At 39.6% G+C, this 24,501-nt stretch overlaps 1 protein-coding gene across 50 annotated transcripts in view; it reads right to left on the reverse strand.

Moving 5' to 3' along the window:
* Positions 1–24,501, reverse strand: part of cast (calpastatin) — a 31,450-nt gene that overhangs the window by 4,638 nt on the left and 2,311 nt on the right. For 4 of the 50 annotated variants that reach the window (XM_078947403.1, XM_020703292.3, XM_011475101.4 and 1 more), the window contains exons 1-24: positions 22,196–22,368; positions 11,440–11,508; positions 10,021–10,137; positions 9,194–9,319; positions 7,583–7,624; positions 7,395–7,496; positions 7,208–7,288; positions 6,884–6,928; positions 6,079–6,165; positions 5,084–5,215; positions 4,680–4,787; positions 3,597–3,701; positions 3,313–3,426; positions 3,098–3,211; positions 2,921–3,016; positions 2,743–2,835; positions 2,553–2,651; positions 2,343–2,456; positions 2,146–2,256; positions 1,796–1,906; positions 760–843; positions 539–637; positions 329–442; positions 132–242 (exon numbers count right to left, since the gene is read on the reverse strand). In XM_078947403.1, the coding sequence (XP_078803529.1) occupies positions 132–242; positions 329–442; positions 539–637; positions 760–843; positions 1,796–1,906; positions 2,146–2,256; positions 2,343–2,456; positions 2,553–2,651; positions 2,743–2,835; positions 2,921–3,016; positions 3,098–3,211; positions 3,313–3,426; positions 3,597–3,701; positions 4,680–4,787; positions 5,084–5,215; positions 6,079–6,165; positions 6,884–6,928; positions 7,208–7,288; positions 7,395–7,496; positions 7,583–7,624; positions 9,194–9,319; positions 10,021–10,137; positions 11,440–11,508; positions 22,196–22,270 (2,349 nt within the window). In that variant the 5' untranslated portion in view covers positions 22,271–22,368. Of the gene's footprint in view, positions 1–131; positions 243–328; positions 443–538; positions 638–759; positions 844–1,795; positions 1,907–2,145; positions 2,257–2,342; positions 2,457–2,552; positions 2,652–2,742; positions 2,836–2,920; positions 3,017–3,097; positions 3,212–3,312; positions 3,427–3,596; positions 3,702–4,679; positions 4,788–5,083; positions 5,216–6,078; positions 6,166–6,883; positions 6,929–7,207; positions 7,289–7,394; positions 7,497–7,582; positions 7,625–9,193; positions 9,320–10,020; positions 10,138–11,439; positions 11,509–16,806; positions 17,141–22,195; positions 22,369–24,501 lie in introns of those variants that run through there. The other 46 variants (XM_011475100.4, XM_078947385.1, XM_011475102.4 and 43 more) reach the window with 28 other exon arrangements.

Here is a 24,501-nt window from a genome sequence, read left to right on the forward strand (position 1 = left end):
ATGCAAAAGAAGCTTGAATATGGCTGCAGAACCTTCATTTTTTTAAATGAAAGTTTGTATTTGAATTCTCTTTAATCAAACAAATTTGGCAGCAAGCTGCAGAATGAATCAGAAAGAGTTCTGTAGTGTACCTGTGCAGGAAGGTCTTTAGGGGCTACAGGAGCTTGGACTGATGGAGCTACTGAGGATGAGGTAAAGTCTCCAGACAGAAAGTCCAGAGCCTCACCTGGATCCAGGCTGGGCTGTAGGACACACAGAAACAGCTGATCAGCACCACAGACTCTTTAGTTTACATTTAAACCTTGGAGTGAGCTCATCTGCATCTCACCTCAGGTTCAGGTGCAGGTATGTCTTTGAGATCTTCCTTATCAAACCTGTAACCTGGAGGAAGAGGACACTTGTTCCCTCCAGTAGTCACACCCTCCGTCGCCTTGATGTCCTCCTTAAGAAAAGACAACATCAAAAGCCATTGGCTGCTGGGGGAGCTTTTCATAAAGCATAGATGTAAGGAAAATCATGACACTTTTCCTGATCTTACCTTCACAACATCCTTAGGTTTGAGTTTGGGGGGTTCAGGTTTTGGTTTATCGGCTGCTGGCAACGTGTCACTTAGAGCGCTGAAAGCATCAGAGTCATCCTGAGGACAGAACAGTGCAGAGAGGCTGTTTGTAGTCTGCTGTCTCTGAGCTTTTTTTAAGGTGAGTCACAAAGAATGAAAAAGCCCTTTCAAAATAAAGTGTCTGATGGCCTCACAGTTACCTTCTTCTCCTTGGGTTTTGTTTGTTGTGGTAAAGCAGGGAGGACGTCAGGTGTGATGTGTTGCTCCATAGGACACACCGTTTTCTACAGAGATACAAAGACAAATTGTAAGTTAGGATGATAACAAACAAAAAATTAGCTACTATACAACCATAAACAATGACTACACCTCAGATTCTATGTTCCTTATCAATTATTTCCTTTGAAAAAAGTGACAACTGTGACAAACAAAAAATTATTTTGTAGCAGCCAGCAAAAAAAACAACAACCTGCAAATACAGTTTAAAGACCTTTAAAAAAAGTTAAGCTGTTTTTTTTTGTTTTTTTACTTTCACTGAGAATAAATTCCACAAGTTTTGAGACAATAAATGAAAGTAGTCCTGGTATGATTTTAATTCCCATTCCGATAATCTTTTGATCTATTTTTATAGCAGTATTGAGCCAGTTGCCCGCTCAGGCTAGGAAAACAAAGACGTACATGCATCTATTTCTCTGCAAGTAGATGCATCAGAGTGGAGCACAACAGGGAATTTGTGGCCTGCTATTGCAGTTTGTATGCAATATATACAGGCTTTTTCAAATGGCGTTTTTTCATCTCCTCCTGATTCACAATGATTAAAATAATGAAATACTCAGTAATGCAATTTTCTGCTTAATTTGCTTTGTTTAGGTCCTCCATCATGAGACAAATAACACAAGAACATGTTAAAAACAACCAAAAGATTTTCTTTTAACAGAGTGAGTCTTTAAGACACTGTGTTTTTTTAAGTCAATCTGTAGGTACAAAAATTGCAATTCCCCATGTGACCCCAGCAAGCAGGTTTACGAAAAAAGCACATTTCTATAATGTTGAAAAAGTAACTTTACACTAAAAGGGGTTTAAATATTATTGACATCCCTATGGACCCATCAAATTCTTACTTTAACTTTACTCTGTCCAAACTTTGCCCACTTCCACTTGCAGTACAGATGTGGCCTGTTGTGTTGGAATGAAAACAAAATACCAAAACCAACTTGGTAGAGTCGCACACATTACCTCTGGTTTCTGCTTATTGGGAGCAGGAGCAGATGCCTGAACTGCAGAAGCTTTAGATGAAGCCACCACATCTGCAGAAAGAAGGTCCACAGCTGAAGATTCCTTTTTTTTCTAGAAAACAGAGTCAGGACATTGTTTAAATAAATAAATGAAAAATCTTATAACACAGCATGAGAAGAATTTTCCAAACTTGAATATATTTTAAGACTCTAACAATAATGCAAAAGAAGCTTGAATATGGCTGCAGAACCTTCATTTTTATTAAATGAAAGTTTGTATTTGAATTCTCTTTAATCAAACAAATTTGGCAGCAAGCTGCAGAATGAATCAGAAAGAGTTCTGTAGTGTACCTGTGCAGGAAGGTCTTTAGGGGCTACAGGAGCTTGGACTGATGGAGCTACTGAGGATGAGGTAAAGTCTCCAGACAGAAAGTCCAGAGCCTCACCTGGATCCAGGCTGGGCTGCAGGACACACAGAAACAGCTGATCAGCACCACAGACTCTTTAGTTTACATTTAAACCTTGGAGTGAGCTCATCTGCATCTCACCTCAGGTTCAGGTGCAGGTATGTCTTTGAGATCTTCCTTATCAAACCTGTAACCTGGAGGAAGAGGACACTTGTTCCCTCCAGTAGTCACACCCTCCGTCGCCTTGATGTCCTCCTTAAGAAAAGACAACATCAAAAGCCATTGGCTGCTGGGGGAGCTTTTCATAAAGCATAGATGTAAGGAAAATCATGACACTTTTCCTGATTTTACCTCCACAACATCCTTAGGTTTGAGTTTGGGGGGTTCAGGTTTTGGTTTATCGGCTGCTGGCAACGTGTCACTTAGAGCGCTGAAAGCATCAGAGTCATCCTGAGGACAGAATAGACTCTTTATTATAGATCTATTGTATATCTTAACAGATAATAAACATCTGTGTGAGCAAAGAAATTCGGCTTCACACCTTATCAGGCTTTGCTTTCCCTCCTGCTGCTTTTTTAGCATCAGGAGGAATGGGACACACAGCCACAGGAGGAGGCGCATGAGATTTCACTTTCTGCAGACAACACCAATCACACAATTTACAAACTCTGAATAATTTCATTTAATCTAGCTCAGATGTTCAACATCCACATCTTTACCTTGGCAGTAGAAGCAGACAGTCCTTCCTCCAGAGAAAAATCACCAGAAGAGGTTTTTGTTGCATCTTTCTTACCAGCAGGAGGAGCAGGAGCTTTCTGTGACATCAAAACAGGCATTAAGAACAGTTACTGGAGCTTTCCTAGTATGCTACCGGCAGTGATGCATGTGCTCCATACCTGTACAGGTGCAGCGGATGAGGACACAACAGGAGCTTGAACAGTGGGAGCAGCTGATGAGGTCATGAAGTCACCTGATAAAATGTCCAGAGCATCACCTGACTCCATAGAGGGCTGCAAGATGATGCAAATCAGAGGAAACCATTTTTTACTAATATATTTCCTATTAAAATAATACATTGTAGCTGATAAAAAAAGACTTCAATTTTTCTCACCTCAGGTTCAGGTGCAGGTAGCTTTTTTAGATCTTCCTTATTGAACCTGTAGCCTGGAGGAAGAGTGTCCTCCCTCTCTCCAACACGCACACCCTTTTCCGCTGTGATCTTCTCCTGGAAAAAATCAACCAAAGAGGTGATTTATGGGTAATAGGCAAAACTTATCATTAACAAGAGTTTCAATTCGGCGGGACAATTTAACAAAATGAATTGTATTTATGTTTTTCTAGGATTTCTGATTTAAAGAATTGCTTTTTTTTTTAAGAGTGGGTTTGTTTGCTTACCGAGACAAAATCTTCAGGTCTGAGTTTGGGAGATTCTGGTTTTGGCTTGTCCACGGGCAACGTGTCACTAAGAGCGCTGAGAGCATCAAGAGGTGGGGAGCCACCCTAATGTCAGGACAAAATCATGAAAAGACAATTGGTCTTCTAAAAAAAAAGGAATATGTTTTCAGGCTTTACTTCATAACAGGAATAGATGCTGGAAAGAAAATGTCTTCTTCTTTTAAAAATCCCACTTCTATGAAAATCGTGTGTTGGTGTTTTGTTTTTTTTGATGATGGAGCACATATAAACAAAATTAAGAAAATAAATATAAAGACAAATTAAAAGTATTACGCTTAAAATTGCGTTTCTGAGTGTTTCTTTATTCAAATTATCGTGAAACAGGAGCAGATGAAAAATGCTACAATTGTAATATAAAAATACACTGGTGGGGGCCACAAGCTCCCTCCGCTCCATTCTGATGCATCCACTTGCAGACAAATGGATCCATGTACGTCTTTGTTTTGCTCGTCAAATCTGTGCAGCTGGATAGCTCCAATATTGCTCCTCATTTTTGTTGTTGCACCAGTAATGTTGGGTTGAGGTTGTGAGGGAATGTAAGCTAGTGGGAAGACAGAGACCTCTCCGTAATGGGGAGGGGAAGGGGGACAGCGTTGCTCCACGCCAACAGTCCCGCCCACAACTCAGAGGTGAATTTCTAACAAACTACTGCTGCAGATAATCTCTTTAAGCTTCAGTTTTGTTTATTATTCCTAAATATATGAAACTGTTTAAATCCTAAATATTTTTGGGATGGATTTTAGTGTAAAGTTTCTAAAATGCTTTAAGAGAGTGCTAACTGAATGTACAATGAGTTCTATGAAATCTTTTTAATCACCAAATGAGACAGAATAATAATTTAAATAATAACCTAAGGAAACACATTTTGGCTAATCCTGAAATGAAGAGCAAAGCCTTCTAAACCAGGCAGGTATGGTATGATATTTAAGAGCACCAAAAAAGCAAATGGTCAACACTTGAACATGAAAACTTTCAAGTAATTGTTTTGGATTCCATTTTCAGTGAGAAATGTTGAGAACCAACCGTGGAGGCAGCAGGAGGTGGGCCAGCCTTAGTAGGTACTTTCTCCACCTTGTTCTTCTTCTCAGGGGGGGGAACCTGACTCACAGAAACAGCAGGAGGAGCAGCTTTCTGCAAGACAGATGGTAAACGGAAAAAGAGACTCTTAAACTGAGCCTCTAAATTTGACCCAAAACATCTCCATAAACACAAATTCATTTCAAATATATATGTTTTTCTATTTTTATAATATGTTTTGAGAGACATCCTTAGAAATATGTTTTCCACAAAAAAAATTTGCATTTTCCTTCAAAAAATCATGACAGACATCCATAAATAACATAAAGCTGGTTAATAGAAAGGCTCCATGTTAATTTTTTTTTTTTTTTTAGAACTTAAGAGTAGAATAAACTGCTTTGGAAAAATACCACAACGGGAGGTGATGCTTCTGCAGTTTTCAGTGAGAAATTATCTGAAACTTTCTCCATCTTGGGTTTTTTATCAGCAGGAGGTGAAGGAGACACAGCAACAGGAGAAGCTTTAGCAGGAGTTACATTTTTCTGCAACCAAGAAAAATTCAGAGAACAAAAGTTAGAGTTTGTCCTGTCTGCGCCTTTAGAAGGACTTTGGAAAGACTTGCCCTTTACATGTATTTGTATATTTGATACAGAAAAAAGATGTATTAATTAGAAAAAAATTGCTGAATATCTCAGATTCACACAGGAAAATCTTTTATAAAACTTTTTAAAAAGACTGAAAAATTTAAAGGAACAGAGAAAGATCATATATTCCAAAGAAGAGGGGCTAACTCCCACTGCTCGTCCCCAATTTGTTTTTTTAACTTGATAAATTTAATATATGTCCAATCTAACTGACCTAAAAGGCAGTTAGACCTAAAATGTAGATTTTTAAATTTTAACCTGGTTTTTAATTTACTAAATCTGACTCAACACCAATTATTATTACAATCCAAAGGGAATCCAGCTTAAAATAAACTCTTAGAAATGAATAAAACTTTAACCCTAGTACTTCAGTAAGGTAAAATGTTTAGGAACCCTTAGTAAAAAAATAGTCAATTTAAGAATACTACAAGTACACGGGTGTATTCAAAAAGTGAAGCTGTGTACTTAAATTTGTTTTGTACTATCTATAAATTGTAACCTTGAAATGTTCCAGTTTAGTCTGAAGAAGTATTCTGTTAGTTTTCTTACATGGGCTATAGTAGACGTGTACTCAGGTATAAATAAACTTCAAGTGTATTATTTTGTAGTATTTTTTTTAGATCCAAGAACATTTGCAGTAAAGGTGGAAGCTTAACTTTAACAGCTGACATGCTAAAGTGTGTGTGCAATTTCTAGATATAACTCTCAGAAAGGAGTGAAAGATAAACTAGCAAATAGGTGCTGCATGCTTGAAGGCTGACCTCCTGCTTTTGGGCTGCGGGTGGGGCAGTGGATGTCGTGAAACCCGCTGAAAGAGACTCCAGGGCGTCGTCTGTGCTCAATGGTTTCTGACAGGAAGAGAAAACACATCACCTTTCTGATTACAACATGCACTTTCAGATTTATTTTTTGAAGCTTTCTTTCACACAGACGTAGGATCCTCCACTAGAGGGTGTGTGTTACTTAGACACAAACCAGACAAAGGGGCAAAATAATGCAAAACAGACTACATGTACCAACAGTGAGTGAAAAGTACAGGACACACCCATCGTCACATTCCACTTAGGGTAAAAAGTTGCAGCAAACACTCTTTACAGACACATAGAAGACAAAATCAAACGTATTACATAAAAACTAGACATTAAAGCCAAAAGGGAATTGTAAGAAATCATAACACTGAAAAAAATCCTTGACATCTAAACAGGGACAGGGTAGGACTAGTGGGTGTGTCACAGATGACCCAACAGCCCAACAGATGCATCACGTCGTGTGTCCTTGCGCATGTACATGTTGTGGGTTTGGTCAGGCAAGAGTCAGCGAGCTCTGTTACGTGAGGCAGCTCCTGCCCTTTTTGCAAAGCCAACACCCATCAGTGCAGTGCAACAGTCGTCAGTACTCAGAAGTCAGCAGCTTATGCAGGGAAAACTGAGATCCTGTCAGCTTCTGGCTGTTAGTCTGTCTGGACTTGCTTGGAGGAAGTTCAATTCCATTTTGACTTTGTATGAACCTAAAACTATCAGAGTGCATCTGGAATCAGAAAAAAATATTAAATATTTTTCAACTCACAGGCACATCCTTGGGTTGTTGTTGAATATTTGCAGTAGGTGGAGTCTGGAAACACAAAATAAACTAGAATTACTAAACTTTAGAATTACTAAAAAGCAGAAGGGTAATAATAAGAGAGGATAAGTGATACTAGAAAAACCTGCAAGTAAAAAAGTACGGCTCAGTAATACTGAAAATAGAATATATTTTGTAGGTTTCTACGGGTGGGTGGCTTCAAGAGGAACAAAATTCTCTCCAAACCTTTTTGCCATCCAGGTCAGGTCAAAATGACACGAGCACAGAAGGGCAGCAAGAAAAAGGAAACAGAGAGTGTGACAAACTGACCACATTTTCAGATCTGTAGCCTGGAGGCAGCGTGGACTCTCTGTCTCCACACCTCTGACCTTTCTCAGGTGTGATGTCATGCTGAGACACATGCAGCACACATTAAACACACCGGATCCATGCAGCATACCATTATCTTTCTGCATAAACTACCACAAAAAAACACAAGCAAGGGCTGCCCAGTTACCTCTTTGACCTCTGGCCCAGTGAAAGAAGGCTGTGAGGGGGTAACAGGGTCAGATGTTGGTAGGCTGCTGGCCAAGGCGTCAAATGGATCTGCAGCAGGAGCCTGCAAGCAGCACAACAATACAATGAGGGACAGAAAACAACACAGTTCTAAACTCAAACCAGCTGAATTCTACCGAGTATCTGTACCTGTTTGGCTACTGGTGCTGCAGAAGAAACTTCCACCTGAACCTGCAGGACACATCCACATTTAGCTGCAAATACTGTGTGAACGATTGGAATTTGATTAACATTTAACTAAAAATAAAAAACATGTTTTTGGTTCCACTTTCTTCAGCTAAAAGGCCATATTTTCTAAAAAATAAAATTGTGTTTTAATTGAAAAATAGAATCATTTTTATTAAAGCATTTGGCAATGTTTAAAATCCCTGAAGGCATCACTTGAGGAAATCTACTCTTTTCCTGAAGATTTCAATGAAATCACAGATTACATCTCATTAACCAGCAGCTTCCATGGATGTACCAGAATATTCAGACATGTTTCAAACCACAGACAGAGCAGCTGCAACTGACTTTAACGTGTTCAGCAAGACAAGAGGAGGATTCTTAGGTTCAAATCGGTCCAGCCACAATACCTGCACCACCATGCTTGGAGGTTAGTGTAAGGTATTTCCACTTACATGACAATTTTTGTTATGGGTTTTTTGTTTGTTTCTTTTTTTCAATTGCATTGCATTGCAATTTGCATTGGTAAAAACAACATTGGTTCATCTTTGTCTTTCTGTAGAACATGCGAGGGATTTGTGCTGAAAAAACTTTTGCCAATTAGTGAACTGATGCATACAGAATCTGAAAGCTAGCTTTTGAACATTTCCATGTCCCTTTTGTCTTTTACATCATTTTTTGCATCTTTTGTGTAATCTTCTTTTCTCAGAGTATTTGCAATGTAAAAAAACACGTTTGAGCACAGGTTTATCCAGTTTACAATTGTGGAAAAAAAGAAGTGTTAATGAGCTGCTTCTTAGCCAAACATCTCAATACTTGCAGGTTCCTCTTGCCTGCTGTAAGATATGAGGTTTTTTTATTGCAACCAAACAAAAACATTTATGACAACAAAATTAGTCTTAGTCACAGGGCAAAGATTTTACTAAATAATAATGTACAATAACAACAACATATATTAGAATACAGCACAGAGAGAATCATTTTCAGCAGAGAAAAACACTTCAGCAGCCTAATGTTCACTAAATTGACAAACAAATGATCAGCCTGGAAGCCTGTCCCAGACTCAGGTTTGAGATTAGAGATGCGCAGCGGAAAAAAAGTTACTTTACATCACCTGAAAGTAGAAATGCACTATGTACCGTATGCCAAAGTAGAGAGTTGCTTCATAAAAGCTCCTGAAAGATTGTCCAAAGCTAAGTTAAAGCCCCATAAAATGTGTGAAATTATCCCTCCTCATTTGACCTGTCCCTTGGGAGAGTGCTGAGCTGCAGACACAACTGCACTCGTGAACCATTTGGTGGTTTAAATTCCCATTCCAACCTCTTAATGCTGAGATAATGCTCAGAAAGGCTTTGGGTCTTTGGTATGACTCGGCCGTGGATTTGAACCCATGACCTTCCAGTCTGAGGGTGGACACTCTACCATAAGGCCACTGAGATTGCAAAGCATATATAAATTTTTCAATTTGAAAAATTCAAACGACAAAAGTCAGAGAAGAGAAACAAAAATGGAAGACACCCAAAGAAATGCCAAGAGAGCCATCAATCAGGAAAGGCTTGCAGAAGTCAAGTCTACCTTGGCCGAGTCTTTGGGCGACTCTTTAGGTTTTGTAGAGGATGCTGCTGCTGTCGTACCAGAGACAGCTGCTGATCCAGCTGTAGGAGAAGGAACTGTAGCCTTGCCCTTGACTTGAGATGCAGTCTACAAACACGCAGTCAAACGATTATTCATGGACACAAGCATAAAAAGGATTCACAGGAACTCTAAAGAAAGTATAAGAAAGTCATGGGACTCTCACGTAGGCACAATATCAAGAAAGGTAAAAGTAAGCAGTTTTTAAAAGCAAGCCTGGTTAGATCAGGCTAAACTAAAACTCTTTTTTTTTCTCATTTGTGTTGGAATCCAGACAGAGATTTCCCCAACAATCAACAAATGTTTCAGTATAGGTGTTTTCCAGCTTTTGGTCCATTATGGAATTTTTAAAAAGCTTCAGGTCATGACAGCATCTTTAAGACCAACGTTTGATGATAGCATGTCAGTAAGAGTTTCACCGGTCAGTGTAGTGTTAGTCTTTGGAGAAGTAGAATGTGTTTGAAAAAAGTTCATGAATTTTAGAAGATAGCATGGGATTCCTCACAAGCCCGATGATGGAAGAGCTTTCAAGGGATGAAGCAGAAGTTTTGCATCCAATGAACAGAAAAATGCCAACAAGAGTGACATTACTGGAAGCATCACATGAAACAAAGAAGAGGTTTAACAAATGCAGTTTAGGCAGAAAGACGGAGGTTCAAGTTCTCCCATGATGAGCAAACTGAAGGTTTGAATCCATGTGAAAGAAGCCGTGATACACCAAAGTGCCAAAAGCATCCCGACTTTTGTTCAGTCTGCCAGGAATAAACTACCTCTGGTTTAGCTTTAGCCGTCTGTTTCCCTGCTGCCGGCCCACTTCCTGTAGCATCGCCTGTTGCTGTGGCAACCATCCCAGGCTTTGCAGCCATGGCAGATCCTGATGATGCCTTCTGCAACGCACCGGATGTAGTAGCTTAGTAACAACTTTTTGGATGTTTGCATTGTGGGCCACCTCAGCATTTTGTACCATGTGACTTCCTACAAGACTGCTATGCCATTTTTTATTCACTGAAGTTCTGTAATTTTATAAACAAAAGACTTACTAAGCATTCAGAGGATGGTGTAACAATTTTTTTCAAATTATAAACATTTTGCAATTATCACAGCATTATTCTTTTTGATAAATATAAAGAGCACTTTGATGAAAAAACTCAGTAAAGCTAATCAAATTTGGAATGAAAAGGTAGCCCACTTTTAGTGTGGTACAGCATAAAAAAAGAAATCATGTGACTTTTAATCTAAAAGAAAATGAAAGAAAAAGTCTCTAAAATCTTTAAATCTTTTCTTTTGGTTTAGCTTTGTCGTTGCCAATCAATCAACGGATTCCACTCAGAACAAGTATTACCATCATTCACATACACACCCTCTACATCTTGCTAAGGGTGACCAATATATACAGTATTTATGCACCCTTTGCATTATGGTTGAGTATTTAGATTTAAAACCTAAAAATAAAAAAAATATTATATTCTATATTCAATAAACGTTTTAGCCCTAAATCATGCAAACTGTTGGAGCTGTATCCTGAAAGTACATAGTCCAAAATAAGGTTGGGTTGATGATTATTTTTGACCAAACAAGACTCAAAAAGACTGAAGAACATTTAACAAGCATGATTTTTGTTTTAACTATTATCTGCACACTAGCTTTTTCTTTTACTAAAGCATACAATGTCTAAGCCTATTTGTTGAGCGATAAGTGAAAACACTTAACGCGAACGGTGTTGGTTTATTCAAACAGTGTCGGCGAGGAAATAAAACAAAGTCAGATAAGAAACTCAGGTGTGTTGCAGAATAATTTCAGACAAAAGTCATGCTGGTGTAAATAATTATAGACAGAGAAATTCTTCTTTGGGTACATTTTTGGGGAATTTATACAAGCAATGCTGTCATTTTGAAAAGTATCTGTGTACTTCCTGAATGTAAACATTTTTACAATCCATTGTTTCAGGGCAGTTTTTGCTTTTAAAACTGGGTGTTACCTCCAATGTTTTTAAAAGGAAACATGGGAACACAATACATTTCTGAGAACCCACAAGCCCCATTCCAGCTCTCTGCTCAATATGTTGCAATTTTCAACAGAGGAATGACACAGGAAAGTAACAAAAACAACTTATAATGAGAGGTCAGAGAGACAGGAAGACGGAGGCAGAGAAGGAGTTGGACGGTAATATAAAAGGAAATCTTTGAAACCTCGAACTGCGCAGGCTTCCCAGCAGAGACCTGAGGTGTCGGTTTGGGTGTTGCCTGACTCGGCTGCGACTGCAGAGAGAAGGAGAGAAAACAATAGGGAGAGGAGGGTTACATGTGCAGATCACACAATAAAAAACATCATTATCACATAACAAGGAACCGCATCTGTTTCACAACAGCATACATTGCAGAAAAAAAGACTCAAAGTCCCATCTGGTTGGAGGAGGAAATATTTTCATTTGTCACCATGAAGGCAGACCAAGAAATATGCAGCACAGCTTTGAAGAAAGAGGACAAACAGATCCATAATGCTCTGAGTGGTGAAGGGTGTCTCCAGCACCACATTCCAGCACAAAGGCCATAACTGCTTCTCGGTGTTCTATTATGAAATCCTCAACAACCCGGACAAGGCCTGCAGTCTGGCTAAGACGGCGTTCGATGAAGCCATTGCTGAACTTGACACTTTGAACAAGGATTTTTACCCTGTTGGTGGTGACAGCAGCGGTTCCCAAGTTGGCTCATCTCCTGCTGAGGTCGTAGGGTGAAAAATAAACTCAGACATAATTCACGTTCATTTTCAAAGCAAAGAAAGGTGAGCCCTTAGTGTACTCTTGTTCCATTCTCACACAGGGTGTGATATCTGTGCTGCACGAGCAGTTCCTAACTCAGCTAAAACCAATCAGCTGTTGCCGCCACTATGTTCTTTGATTTCCCTAAGATAACCTTTGCACGAGACAATGTTGAGTGACCTCGTGGCCTAGAATGACATTTTTACATTAATATGAAATCAGATAATCAACAACAGCAAACTTGAGGTTAACTAATGGATGAATACATGCAGTTGGAATTTTTTTTTAGCCCCCCATTTTTTTTAAAGCATACATTTTGGTTTTGAAGACCCTTCATACATTATTAAAACAATTTTAGTGAACTTGAAGCTGATCACTTATATTGACTTCTGTTTTTGCAAAAATGTAAACTCATAATTCAAATACAAATCCTAATTCCAGGGGGAATTTTTTTTAGGCCAAATGTGTTTAGACCTGCCAGAACCGACTTAAAAAACATACTTTCATCTAAAGAAAAAGACCTGAATCTCGATAAGTTACATTCCTTCAATCTGGTTTAGAAATGAAAGTCTCAAATTGCAGCAGTTTTTCGGTAAATGCTTCAGGCGTCAAAATCCACTTAAAGGGGTAAGATTACATATTCCTGTGTTGCCAGTGTTTGATAACAGAATAACAAAGTATTTATTTTGAAAGCACAGAAAACTCTTCAGGTGAAGCTGTTAGGCCCAGCCCAGCTCTTCAAATGAATGCAGAGGCCTGCATACCAGGGAGGGAATGCAGGTGCTTTCACATCCAACCCAATCCATTGCTTCAAACTAGTTTGTTGTACTTTGATTATCTGCTCACCCGAGTTCAAACATTCACAAACACAATAAGAACAAAAGCTGAAAACGTGTGTTCTGTTTCCAGTGTTGTAACCATCACATACGTGACAGTTTTAGCATCTGTTGAAAACGTCGTGAGAACTAAAGCTCTGATTGGAAAAATAATGATGAGTCTGCCCAAGCTTTAAGCTTGGAGTGTGAGTTAAACGTCAAGATACATGCAAGCAGAGAAAAACAACAGAAGGGGAGAGATGTTAAGAGATGGAGAACAGAAGGTCTTACTCTACTTTGAGGCATCTTCAATGTGGAAACTTTGATTTAGAAAGTCACAACGCCTCTGCAAAACGATTGCTTCACATCAGAGTGCTGCATTTAACACAAACTACTTCTCATCTTGATGCAACTCGATCAGAATTTTAGACCTCTGGAAAAATAAAGTCAGTTTAAAACCTTCCTGACTCGTGACAGCCAAAAGTAAATGTGTTAGCTCAAACAGATACAGAACTTTTCCAGAGTCTCCGTCTTTTTATCTCTTTCGGAACATTTGTAATAATATATATTTGGAATCATCTCACTGCTTCTGGAAAGAATAAATATTGTTCAGAGCAAAGAGTGAAGAGGAAGTGTGAAATGAGAGAAAGGTGAGTGAGGTCACAGAGAGGTGTTAACTCAAAACAATTTCCTATAACATTTTTAAAGACACACTCCAATGAAAATTGTGTTTTTGGTGTTTTTGACATGTTCTTGTGTCATTTTTCTGATGATGGAGGACATATATAAAGAACATTAAGATTAAAATTGCATTTCTGAGTATTACTTCTTTCATATTGTTGTGATTTGCAGAGGAAAAATGCCATTCGAAAAAGCTTATAGTAGTGACATAGAAGCTAAAATTGTCCGGCTGCAAGCTCCCTGCTCTGCTCCATTCTGATGCATGCACTCAGACAAATAGATCCATGTACATCTTTGTTTTCCTCATCTGAGCTGCCATCTGGCTTCAACCTGTACACCTGGTTGCCATTTTGGTTGCACTGGGAATGTAAGGTTAGGGTTGTAAGGGGTTGTGAGGGGCTGTAAGCTGGCGGTAGAGCGTGGAAACAGGTGGATGACAGGAAGTAGGGGGAGGCTTACGCCACACTAACAATTCCGCCCACAACCCAGAGAATTTCTAATAAACTCCTGCCGCTCTGCAGAGACTATGGTATATCGTGGAAAATGACACTGCTTCTTGACTTTGGCTGAATTAAAAATAACTGAAAGGGGACGCTTTTAAAATCTATCAAAAGATGATCGGGGTGGGACTTTTAAGAAAAAATAAATAAATAAAGATCTGTCTAAGTGAATTTCAATCGTATATTTGTCGACGCACAACCTTTGAATAGAGACTATGACTTGTACTTAGGCCCGGTAAACATTTGATAAGACACATTTAATCTTCACTTTGTTCTCATCTACTAAAAATCTGGATAACTACACGTGTTTTTGACACTTAAAATGATCCTGACCTGAGAAGAAATTATAATTCAAAACAAGTTCTGAAATGTCTCATTTACCGGTAATAAATATGCATAAAACAACTGAAGGCAAGGATCTACAGCAGGATAGAATGCTTCATTTTATGAATTAAGACAAATTCAAACTGGATTATTATGTTTACCTGTAAAAGGAAGAAATGACCATTGATGCTAACAAGAATGTAAATACAGCATCACCTTAAATGGGGTTTTGCCTTTAAAGGTCATTTGTTTACAAATGCAATAAAAAAATAATTAATAGGAAAACAAACTTTAAGCTGCAATTTAAAAAATATACACTCCACTCTCAGAAAAAGAAAGGCTACCATAATTAAATGGAAAAAAAACAATGAACTATAAATCAAACTGAAGCAGTTTTGATCCTTCAGCTTCTGAGCTTTAGTCCCCAAGCCCCACCAGATGTTTGTTATGTCACGTCACAGACCTCTCTGTGCAATGCCTCAACTAGACACTTTGAGAGTTTTTTTTTGTCTGTCATTACCTCCGGCATTCCTGCATTCCTGCATTCCTCACTTCTCCTGTGCGCGGTGTGCTCTCAGAGATTTGCCACAGATCATACGCTTACAACAACCACTGATGGAAGCCCCATTATTCCATTTTAACCAAGGACACGTTTCAGTATGTACAGTAAATTAAGAAATGAATGGATGTCAGATAAGCATCTGCGCCAAGTCAACCATAGGTGCTGAGCTTACATCTCATTTTTGATGTGTGAAAATGTGTGTTACAATTAACTTAGAACCTTATTGAAGAATTATTTAAAAAATAAAGTTTGAGCTTTTTACAAGAACACTGTTCCACATTTACACTCAGGGTTTTCCACCACCACATCCTCTTTAGGGCCACTTTGAACAGCGCCGCTGAAGTAACTGAGGTCAAAGCCTTTGTTAAAGGCCTACCACAGAGAGTAACAATAGTGATCTGAACACTATAGGCATCTGTCCTTCCGTACATTCCTGCTAGAACAGCTCTTGAACCAGCAACCCTGTCCCCATATCACTACCCACTAGACCACCAGTGCCTTTCAGCATCAGGTCTCTGAAACGTTTTCTTCTGACAAAAATCAGGAACTTCTTCGCTTGTGGTCCCCAAGCACAACCCCAGCTGGTTTGTGGTTTGAGTGACCGATGAGATGCTTTCCCCTCAACAAGCTATTTTTGTCTTTAAATGTCGCCATTTTTGTGACAAGTCATCATTTCTGAATGCCAAGTGCCTCTGCTAGCGCGGTGGAAAGACTTGACCGTTTCCATGCATCAGATGTTCTATAGTCTGAGCGCCACCCTGAGCATTTAAAGGTACGTGGCAGGAATGTCCCTTTAAACAAGTGTTTCTAACATAAATCGGGTCAGGTTTCACCTGATGAAGAAAAACATTTAGCTTCTTCTGATGTCAAATTTACTAAAATACTGAAGGAACTATATAAGCAGTGAAGTCTGATCAGATTTCCTATATTCTGTGGAAAAACAGATTTCTTTGTGTCTGCACCAGCAACCAGTGGAGACAGTAATGAATGTGTTGATCCAAAGGCACTGACGATCATACTGGAAAAGCTGGTATATCCATCTGACTAGAAAAACCAGTGATGGAGCAAAGAGACAGTGGAGGTATAATGGTCATCTTTCACTTTGGCAACCATGCAGAGCTGCATGTTTGCCATTCTTGCATTAGTTTGATCAATTCCTCATATACTTCAGTGAGCTTAAAGCACCAGGCTCTGCATGATGTATTTTTTTTAAATATGAATGGACAATGCAATGGGTATTCAGGCCTTATCAAATGACAGCAATGAAAAGCCTGTCCCTCATTTAGAAACTGATGACTAATGCTGTGCCCCACCCAACACCACAAGCAGGCATATGGCTGAAAAGCAGTCTTAACCAAGCTGCCAACTTGACTTTGAATTAGCAACTTTCTGAGCAGCCTGTGATCACAATTTCCTTCCAGTGTGGCAATGAAGAAAGCTGCAGTCCAAACGCCAGGAAAATAACTCAAAAGAGAAGTTAAAGTATTATGTTTTAGCAAAAAAGAATCTTTTCCTATTAATGCAAAGTCTTCATCATCAGTGCATCATCAGATGTAGATTTAAGGGTGTAGCTGCCACTGTCAAACTAAAAAGTTCCAAAAAGTTGATTCACAGCAAGACCTTTACTCTCATCTTCAATCCTAATTTGCCATTACCTTGCCGACTGCTGCCCCTGAGGTTCAAAAGAGCAACAACAAAACTGAAACAGAGAAACAATAGTTGTTTTTCAGGTCACTAATTCTTTATGTGGCAGCAAATCACTCAGGCATGACACAGAGGACCACTGCACGACACAAACTGCCAAACAATTCACCAGTTCAGCTCATTGAAAGGAGGCACCAGGTCCAAAAGGAAGCTTCCACACAGAGCTTCACATTCAAACAAGCATAAAGGGGAAATGCAGTCCAGATACGTACCATAGGTTTGACCGTGTGTATATCCTCTTTGTGTTGCTGTATATCCTACTCAAATGCTCTCAGATGTCTGATCACACACACCCTTTCAATCCACACTGTGTCTCAAGCAGAGACTTTCACGCACACACAAACAAACAAAAACACACAAGCACACACACTTAGTGCTCACAAAAAAATGTTTTTCCGCCCTCTTAAAACTTCAGCACAGGCTCCACCTTTTTTGTCGACAAGGCAGCAGAGCAGGCTCAGTCAGATTGGACGCACGGAGACCCACCCACCACAGTCTGTGTCTTTGAGGAAAAACTGCACAAAGCTTGCAAAAAAAACTAATGCTGGGTTCCTGAAGGAGGGGTGTTGGGGTTTGATAACACACACGGTGGTGGACATCAAGCAGGAGGAGGTGAGGAAGAGTCGAAGGTTGAGGCTCTGAAATTGGCTGAGGCAGTTTTTTGAAGGGGATGGGTCTGTCTGATAGACTCACGACTTAGGAATCTAGACTCTAGAGGCCACTTAATCAACAAAGACAGTGTTAGAGAGCCCAAAAACAGAAGGGGGAGGAGAGTCACATGTTGTTGTGCATTCAGAGAGGAAACTGTTCCTGAGAAGTGACGGACAAAGCACCCAAACTAACAGCAGAGTCAAATGTTTACATGGAATAATACAGAAGTCATGTTTTCAGACAGCTCCCCCTGCTGCTTTGATGTAGCTAAAGCATCTGCAGAAATGCACACAGGAGAAAGTTGCTCTGCTCACGATGGTTATCTGTGAGTTTTTACTGTGTCTGTCAGCATGTGATCTCATGCTAAACACACACAATTGGGCATACGAGTCTGGTGTTTGTTTAGTCTCCCAAAACCTGACATCATACAATCAGCTGTAAGAGAAAAAATGCACAAACAGACAGGTGAACTTTCTCTTCTGCAAGACCACAAAATCTTATTGAAGATCTGAAATGAGCCAGCATTTAGTATCATCCTCATAAGGGTTCAAATAAATGATTTTTTCCAAGGCAAACAGAATACATTTTAACCAAATGTGTTGTTTTGAGGGCAGGAAGGCAACTCTCTAGTGTTGCACACAGATATTTATATCTGTTTGGGACCTTCGCGAAAAACAGTTAGATTCACAAACACACAAAGCAGTGTTTTAACTGGGTAAGTGACAAAGTGTCTCAGAAGGAACACAGGTCTACAAGCATGCTGGACGCCTAACTTTGCATCCCTTGGTTACATTTATACAACATGGACAGCCATTGAGTCGAAGCAGTCCCGCCCCTTCAGAGGAAAGGGCCAATCAGAGCAGAAGCTTTCCAGTAGCCTGAACTTTTCTAGCTTCGGGGACATCTTCAGCAAACACATGCATTACGAGGCACTTTTACTGTCGGGCTAAAGTTTAAAGAATAATGGTCTATAAAATCGTGTTTTACCTGTCACCGTAACCTTGACATCCAAAGCTAGTAAACCTGATTAAAACAGTGGACTCTGGCAAACACTGAGGACTTTGAGTAACTGCTTTTGCTGCAAAAAATGTTAAAAATTCAGATAATAAATCAAGAAGAAACAAAGTTTGTAAAAAAAATTTTTAATTTAGATTGAAAACATTTTTGGCCAAACCTGTCTATGCTACATTTAGATTTCGTCATTTAGCATTGTGATAAAAAATAATGTTTTTTAAAATGTTCTTGTGGAAATTTTTTCTCACGATGAAGGACTCATACAAAGAAAACTACACTTAAAGTTTCATTTCTGAGTATTTCTTTATTCAAATCATTGTGAATCCGGAGCAGGTGAAAAAATGCAGTTGGAAAAAGCTTGTAGGTGTGACATCAAATCTAAAATGGGCAGGCCACAAGCTCCCGGCTCTGCTCCATTCTGATGCATCCACTTGACAACCAGATCCGTGCACGTCTTCCTTTTCCTCATCTGAGCTGGCATCTGGCTCAAAACTTTACAGCTGGATAGCTCCAATATTGCTCACTGTTTTTGTTGCACCAGTCATGTTCGTTGGGAGTGTGAGGGGCTTTAAGCTAGCGGGAGAGAATGTCAACAAATAGATGACAGGAAGGAAGGGCAGGCTCACTCCACGTCAACGGTCCTGCCCACAACTCAGGCAAATTTCTAATGAACTCCTGCCGTTCTGCAGTAATTATGTCCTAGAAAATAACACAAGTTTTTTTTTCCTAAAAATAATCATAATAAAGAGACCACTGGGAACGGTTCTACAAGAGATTAAAATAGGATAGGAGTGAGACTTTAGGGAGATTAAGAAGTCTGTGCTACGGAGAAACTGAAGGTCCTCCAACCAGTTCATTATGTTTCAAATCATGCCCTTATGGTGACCCCCCCAATCAGTCTCTATCCTGCCCTACATATGAGCATTAAGAAAATCAATGACATACTGTAAAAGAGAAAACATACTAAAAAGAAATTGGCTGAATCCTTTACAAGTCTATGTCCTCATATATACATATATGAATGACAGTGTTGGGATTAAATGGGGCAGTGTTACTTAAAACAGCAATGGTTCCAACATGTGAGTTGTCACATGACAGTCAACTATGGGGTGTTCTTTGCTCTGCGTTGAAATTCTTCTAAATTTAGCTCTGCATGTGCTCCCTGCTTTGCCAACCCATACTTCACTCTACAGCAGTGACAAGCAAGTCGGAACAACAAACAGCATCTCTTGTCTGTGCTTTGTCTGCACTGTCAGGCTGTAGCTGACACTGCAGACAAACAAGGATTATACAGTTTTTACAAAACCAACTGCATTGCTGCTGTCACTCCAACCTTTAGACTACTGCTCCTGTGGAGAGTCAGAGAGTAATCAACATCTTACATTACATTTTCTGGTAAACCTGAGTCTGCAGGGCCTATGCTGCTGACCCACCGATCTTCAAGACAAACATCACGAGACTCCAAACACAAGCCTCCCCTCAAGCATCACAGGCGTAAACAGACCGGAGCACAAATGTGTAAACAGAGTTTGGTGCTGCCTTGAAGCTCTAACAGAGCGGGTTTCACAGGTGCGACATCATTTGGGTTGGCAGCCAAATACAGGGCTAGCTCACAGTGACATGAGGGAACTGACAGCTCACGGCTGGATGAGTGCAGGGTCATGTCACAGTCTGACGATGAGACACAAAATCTCCTTCCGTGATTGATTTAACACGTAATTGCACAAATATTACCTTGTTAAACAAACACCTAAACAAAAGTGACTGGCTGTAAAAAAAAAAAAGTAGGACTCATCTTCAAAATAGTGATGAGAGAATAAAAAGTAAGCATGAGTCCAGCTGCAGCTAAAACAAAAGTTCAGGTTGAAATCTTCTGGCAGCAGATCCTCAATGTTATTAAGGATGCAAGACAAAGAAACTACCTTAACAGAAGCAAAGACTTTGGAAGGCCCTGTGCACTGCCACGTCAACTTCACATAAAATATTAATCAGTACTTCCCCTTAAAGCTGAATGTTGCTTGAGGAGATGCCACTAAAGCAAGCTTGCTGTGCGTAAAATAGCATCTTCTTTACGGAGAACACCTAAGATTAAAAGCAAATATCGAATGAAGCACTGATGCATAACCCCTTAGGCAATTTTCTCACGTTACGTCATAAAGGCATAACACTTCAGATTAGGCCTGCACAATATACCGCAAATTTATCGTTATCGCAATATCCAGCTCTGCAATATGCATATCGCAAAAGACGGCGAAAATCGCAATAAACCGTAAACCTGAAATGTGTTAAAACAATCTTATGGCAGCTTGAACCATTTAACGAATCAAATAAATCCCTTTATGCATTTGACCAATCGGATGGACGCCTTCAAGTTGTTGACTAATCGGAGGGAGGCCTTTTATGTTGGATGTTTGTCACCTATGTTGACGAGCGTCATTTGGAGTATAACTTTTAACTGTTGCAATGAAATGGGAATGATGGTTTTGGTTATTTTGCTATTTATTTATATACCGCAAATCACATCGTTATCGCAATATTAATCTCTAACATTGCATATCGCAAGTTTTCCTCATATAGTGCGGCCCTAGTTCAGATCATAATTCCGCACTTATGTGAGGGTGAAGCATGCCTGTGAAGGATGGATCCAGCTTTAAATATCGCTTCGCTGCATGTTTCACCTGACTGAACACAGCAGCAGCTCTGACTGGTTCGTTACAGAGGAATGAGTGCTGCTTCTATCCACTAAACAACCTTATCTTTGATTCAGCTCTGTGTACAAGAAGCAACGTTTATTAAAGAATACTTTCATGGAACGTGAATCCACAAAGCAGGAATATTGGAACAACTTTATTATAGCTAAGTGAACATCTAGAGGTATTGTATTTCATCTGATGGACTAATAAAAAGCCTTTTTATTAAGCTGAAATCAAGAGCAGCTGTTTTTATCTGAGATAGAAGCTTTGAAGGTGAACCAAAGCGACTGATCACTGAAACGCAAGTTTTAGAGAAGACCTCACACTCTATTTCTATAATGGCTCCAGTTGTGTGTTGACTCTAAATCATTTCTCTATAACTTTCTCTTTTACTTGTTTTGCAACATTACAGTAAAATGACAATGGACTGTGAACTGGTGAGGTACAGAAGGGGGCGGGGAGTGGGTGGGGTCTTCTGAAATCCAGAACACAGCAAATGTTTCAGGAATCCAACAATCCTAATTTTCCCAGGATGCATCTAAATGCTCCTTGTTTCCTTCCTCCCACTTCGCCTTTTTGACCTTTAACACATAGATTGACTTTGAGCAAACCAGCACAGCCCTGATAAGACAGCAGTGACATGAGCCCCGTCACATATCACCACTCAATCACCTTCTCTGGCTGACACCTTCGAGCAGAGCAGAGGATATCAGAAGTTTGCAGGTCTTTACCCAACACTGTGTCCAAGCTTAATGTAACTCTCCATTTTATCAGCTACAAACCCAACAAAATGCGTCATCTGTTTACCCAGAATACCTCATGGGAGTGATTTTTTTTTCTCTAGGAGTGGGAAAAAACTTTTAAACTGAAATTTCTGTTTTTGTTTCAATTACTTTGGATGTTTTAGCACAAAAACCCTCCTTTAACTCACACATAAACCCAAAAGATGGCTCACTTTTCTGACTCCTGTGGATCCTCTTGGCTAACTCTGCAGGCCTCTGAGCGCCTGTCTTGGTTTAATGTCTCGCTCGGAAAAGCTTGCAGGCTGAATTCTGAGCAGCTCACACATTCCAGCAGACGAGGGGGAAGAGTCACAGACGGCTGATTCCCCTTTAAGCTCTCTGCTCAACGCGCAGAACAAACTAGACCGGGGATCCGACTAAACACTTTCACTGACTTTTGTTAAGAAAACATGACCTATATGAATTAGTTAGACACAAACACAGACACGTTTGCCACAGACCTGCTCCTCCACAGACGCATCCTGCAGGGCCGGGGCGTCCCGTGGGCCTCGGATCCAGCTCAATAGCTGGCCCATGTCTGATTGCGTGTGTGTGAGTGTGCTAGGCTGAGAACCTCTGCCTTATCTGTGGGCTTGCAGCATGTTTCCAGCAGGCAGGGAAGGAGAAAAAAAAAAGAAGGGAGGGCAGCATGAGAGGAGGAGGTGTGGCCACAGAGCAAAGAGGGATCAGATGTGGAAGTCACAGGAAAGCAGGCTAACTTTCAGGGCTATAAAGGGAAGTTAGATGACTGTGGACTGACACCCACCTCACAAGGGGCCACATCTGAGCAGGTTCTCAATAGTTCACCCAAAAAAAACAAAAAAAAACAACAGGACATAAAAACGTGAAAGAGTGTATAAACTATTATTTACAGCATCAGTAAAAGTCAGTGTTTCTGCTTTTATCAGCATGAGAACACCCAGATCTGCAGCAATAAAGAGCTAAATACAACTTGATTTGATCACTCATGAACGGTTGGCAGAACAAAAAAGATTTATGATTAGTACTGGCAGCATAATTCCCTTCAGAGCCAAACCCAAGAGGCAAAGCTGAGTTGAAGCCTTTAAGCCTATTCTTTGCCACAGCATGGTCAACTGAACACCATAACGGCTGGAAATGGACTTGATTGCATTTTGGTGCTTTCAACATCTGGTTGAGACAAATAAAACTGAACTAATTGGAGCAATGGGAATTTTATCATGATTTTCCGAACCAGAACAGCTTGAACTCCACCAGCAGAAATGCTTTTGATAAGCAGGAATGCAGGGAGTGTTTCTGTGAACACACGGGCAGCAAACTTGCAGAAGCTCAAGGCATGGGAGTTGTTTTACTGAGGCTTCACGTAATGCACCAACTTTTCCTTTTTCTGTCTTTTTTCTGGAGGACATTTTCTAAAAACGTTTATGCAAATGTGTTTCTTTTGGGACAAAAACACCTTGAATTCCTACTTATCTCAGAACGTGGGTGTGCCTTAAGGTTCTCGTAACTTTCAGACGTGACCTCTTCTATGCCACTGAGCAGTTCATGGGTGGGGGTGGATGAACAATAGAAGGCCTTTGTATGAGTCTGTGTGATGAAATCAGTCAGACAGCTGAGTTGTCTCAATTTTTTTTTGGGTGGAAAGCATTTTCGTTAACATTAATCTGTTTAAAGCCAACATCTTTTTGAGATTCTCATGTGCAGAGTTATTAACACAAAAACAAAATAGCTTCCATTTATAATCATGTAACAAACATCTTTAAATATTACTTCTTTTAATGAAAAATGAAGCAGGAGTCTTTATTATCCTAATTAATGTAAAACACTCCGAAGATAGAATAAGAATAGGCCCAAAAAGTGTAACATTTTCACAGAAAAAAATGTTTTCAACCCCCACTGTCATATTAGAAAATTGAGCTGATCCTTGCCTGGTGACCTGTGAAGGATGTACCCCGCCTTCACCCAACAGTGGATCAGATAGGCTCCAGCAACCCCATGGTCCTAAAAGGGATGAATGGAAGGAGCTGAAGCTCCTGTCTCATCTCTTTAATTTTAAAGATCTGGAATATTATATTTAAAACGGAATTTAAAAAATAAAAAAATTCCCCACACACCTTTCACAAGTGTACGAGCCAATGCACACATCAGAATGGAGGAAACAAAATATATGCGTAATATTTTTGCCAAAAAAAGAGGATTTCTTCTTTAAATTTTTAAAATTACAGAACCAAACTAACATCTAAAAGAAAAAATGTTATGAAATATAGATTTCTAGATTGACTAGGTTTCTGCTTTTCCATCAGCATGATGAAACAGTGAGTGTTGAACCTCCCCTGTCTGTTTTTTTCAATGCATTCTCACAAATTGGAATGAAGTCACACTAGTTCTTTCTCCACACCTAACAGGTAAACATGACAAATCATGTAAAGCAGAAGTTAATGTTAGCCTTTAAGATTTTTTTTTCGTTTTGAGACTACTGCATGCTCACACATGCTCTGTGCAAAATTTGAATTGGTGAAACATTTTCTTGGTTAGAAGACACACCTTTGCCATCCCAAAACCCCACCTGAGCCTGTAAAACTGGCAGGATCAGAAATTAAACATTCTCAGATGTAATCTCCAAAACCTGAGCAAGCTACTAAAAACATATGAGTGGCATCTCAGGAAAAAACAACGTTTGAATTCATTTTTACCTGCAGAAGTAGTTCACGAACAGGAATTAAAAAAAAAAATGTCAACAAACTTGTAAAAGTGTGGGAAGATTTCATGTAACTGGACACCAGAGTAA

This window comes from Oryzias latipes, chromosome 5, assembly GCF_053564925.1.
Source record: "Oryzias latipes strain Hd-rR chromosome 5, Olatipes_Hd-rR_3.1".
In the NCBI taxonomy this organism is placed as follows: Eukaryota; Metazoa; Chordata; class Actinopteri; order Beloniformes; family Adrianichthyidae; genus Oryzias; species Oryzias latipes.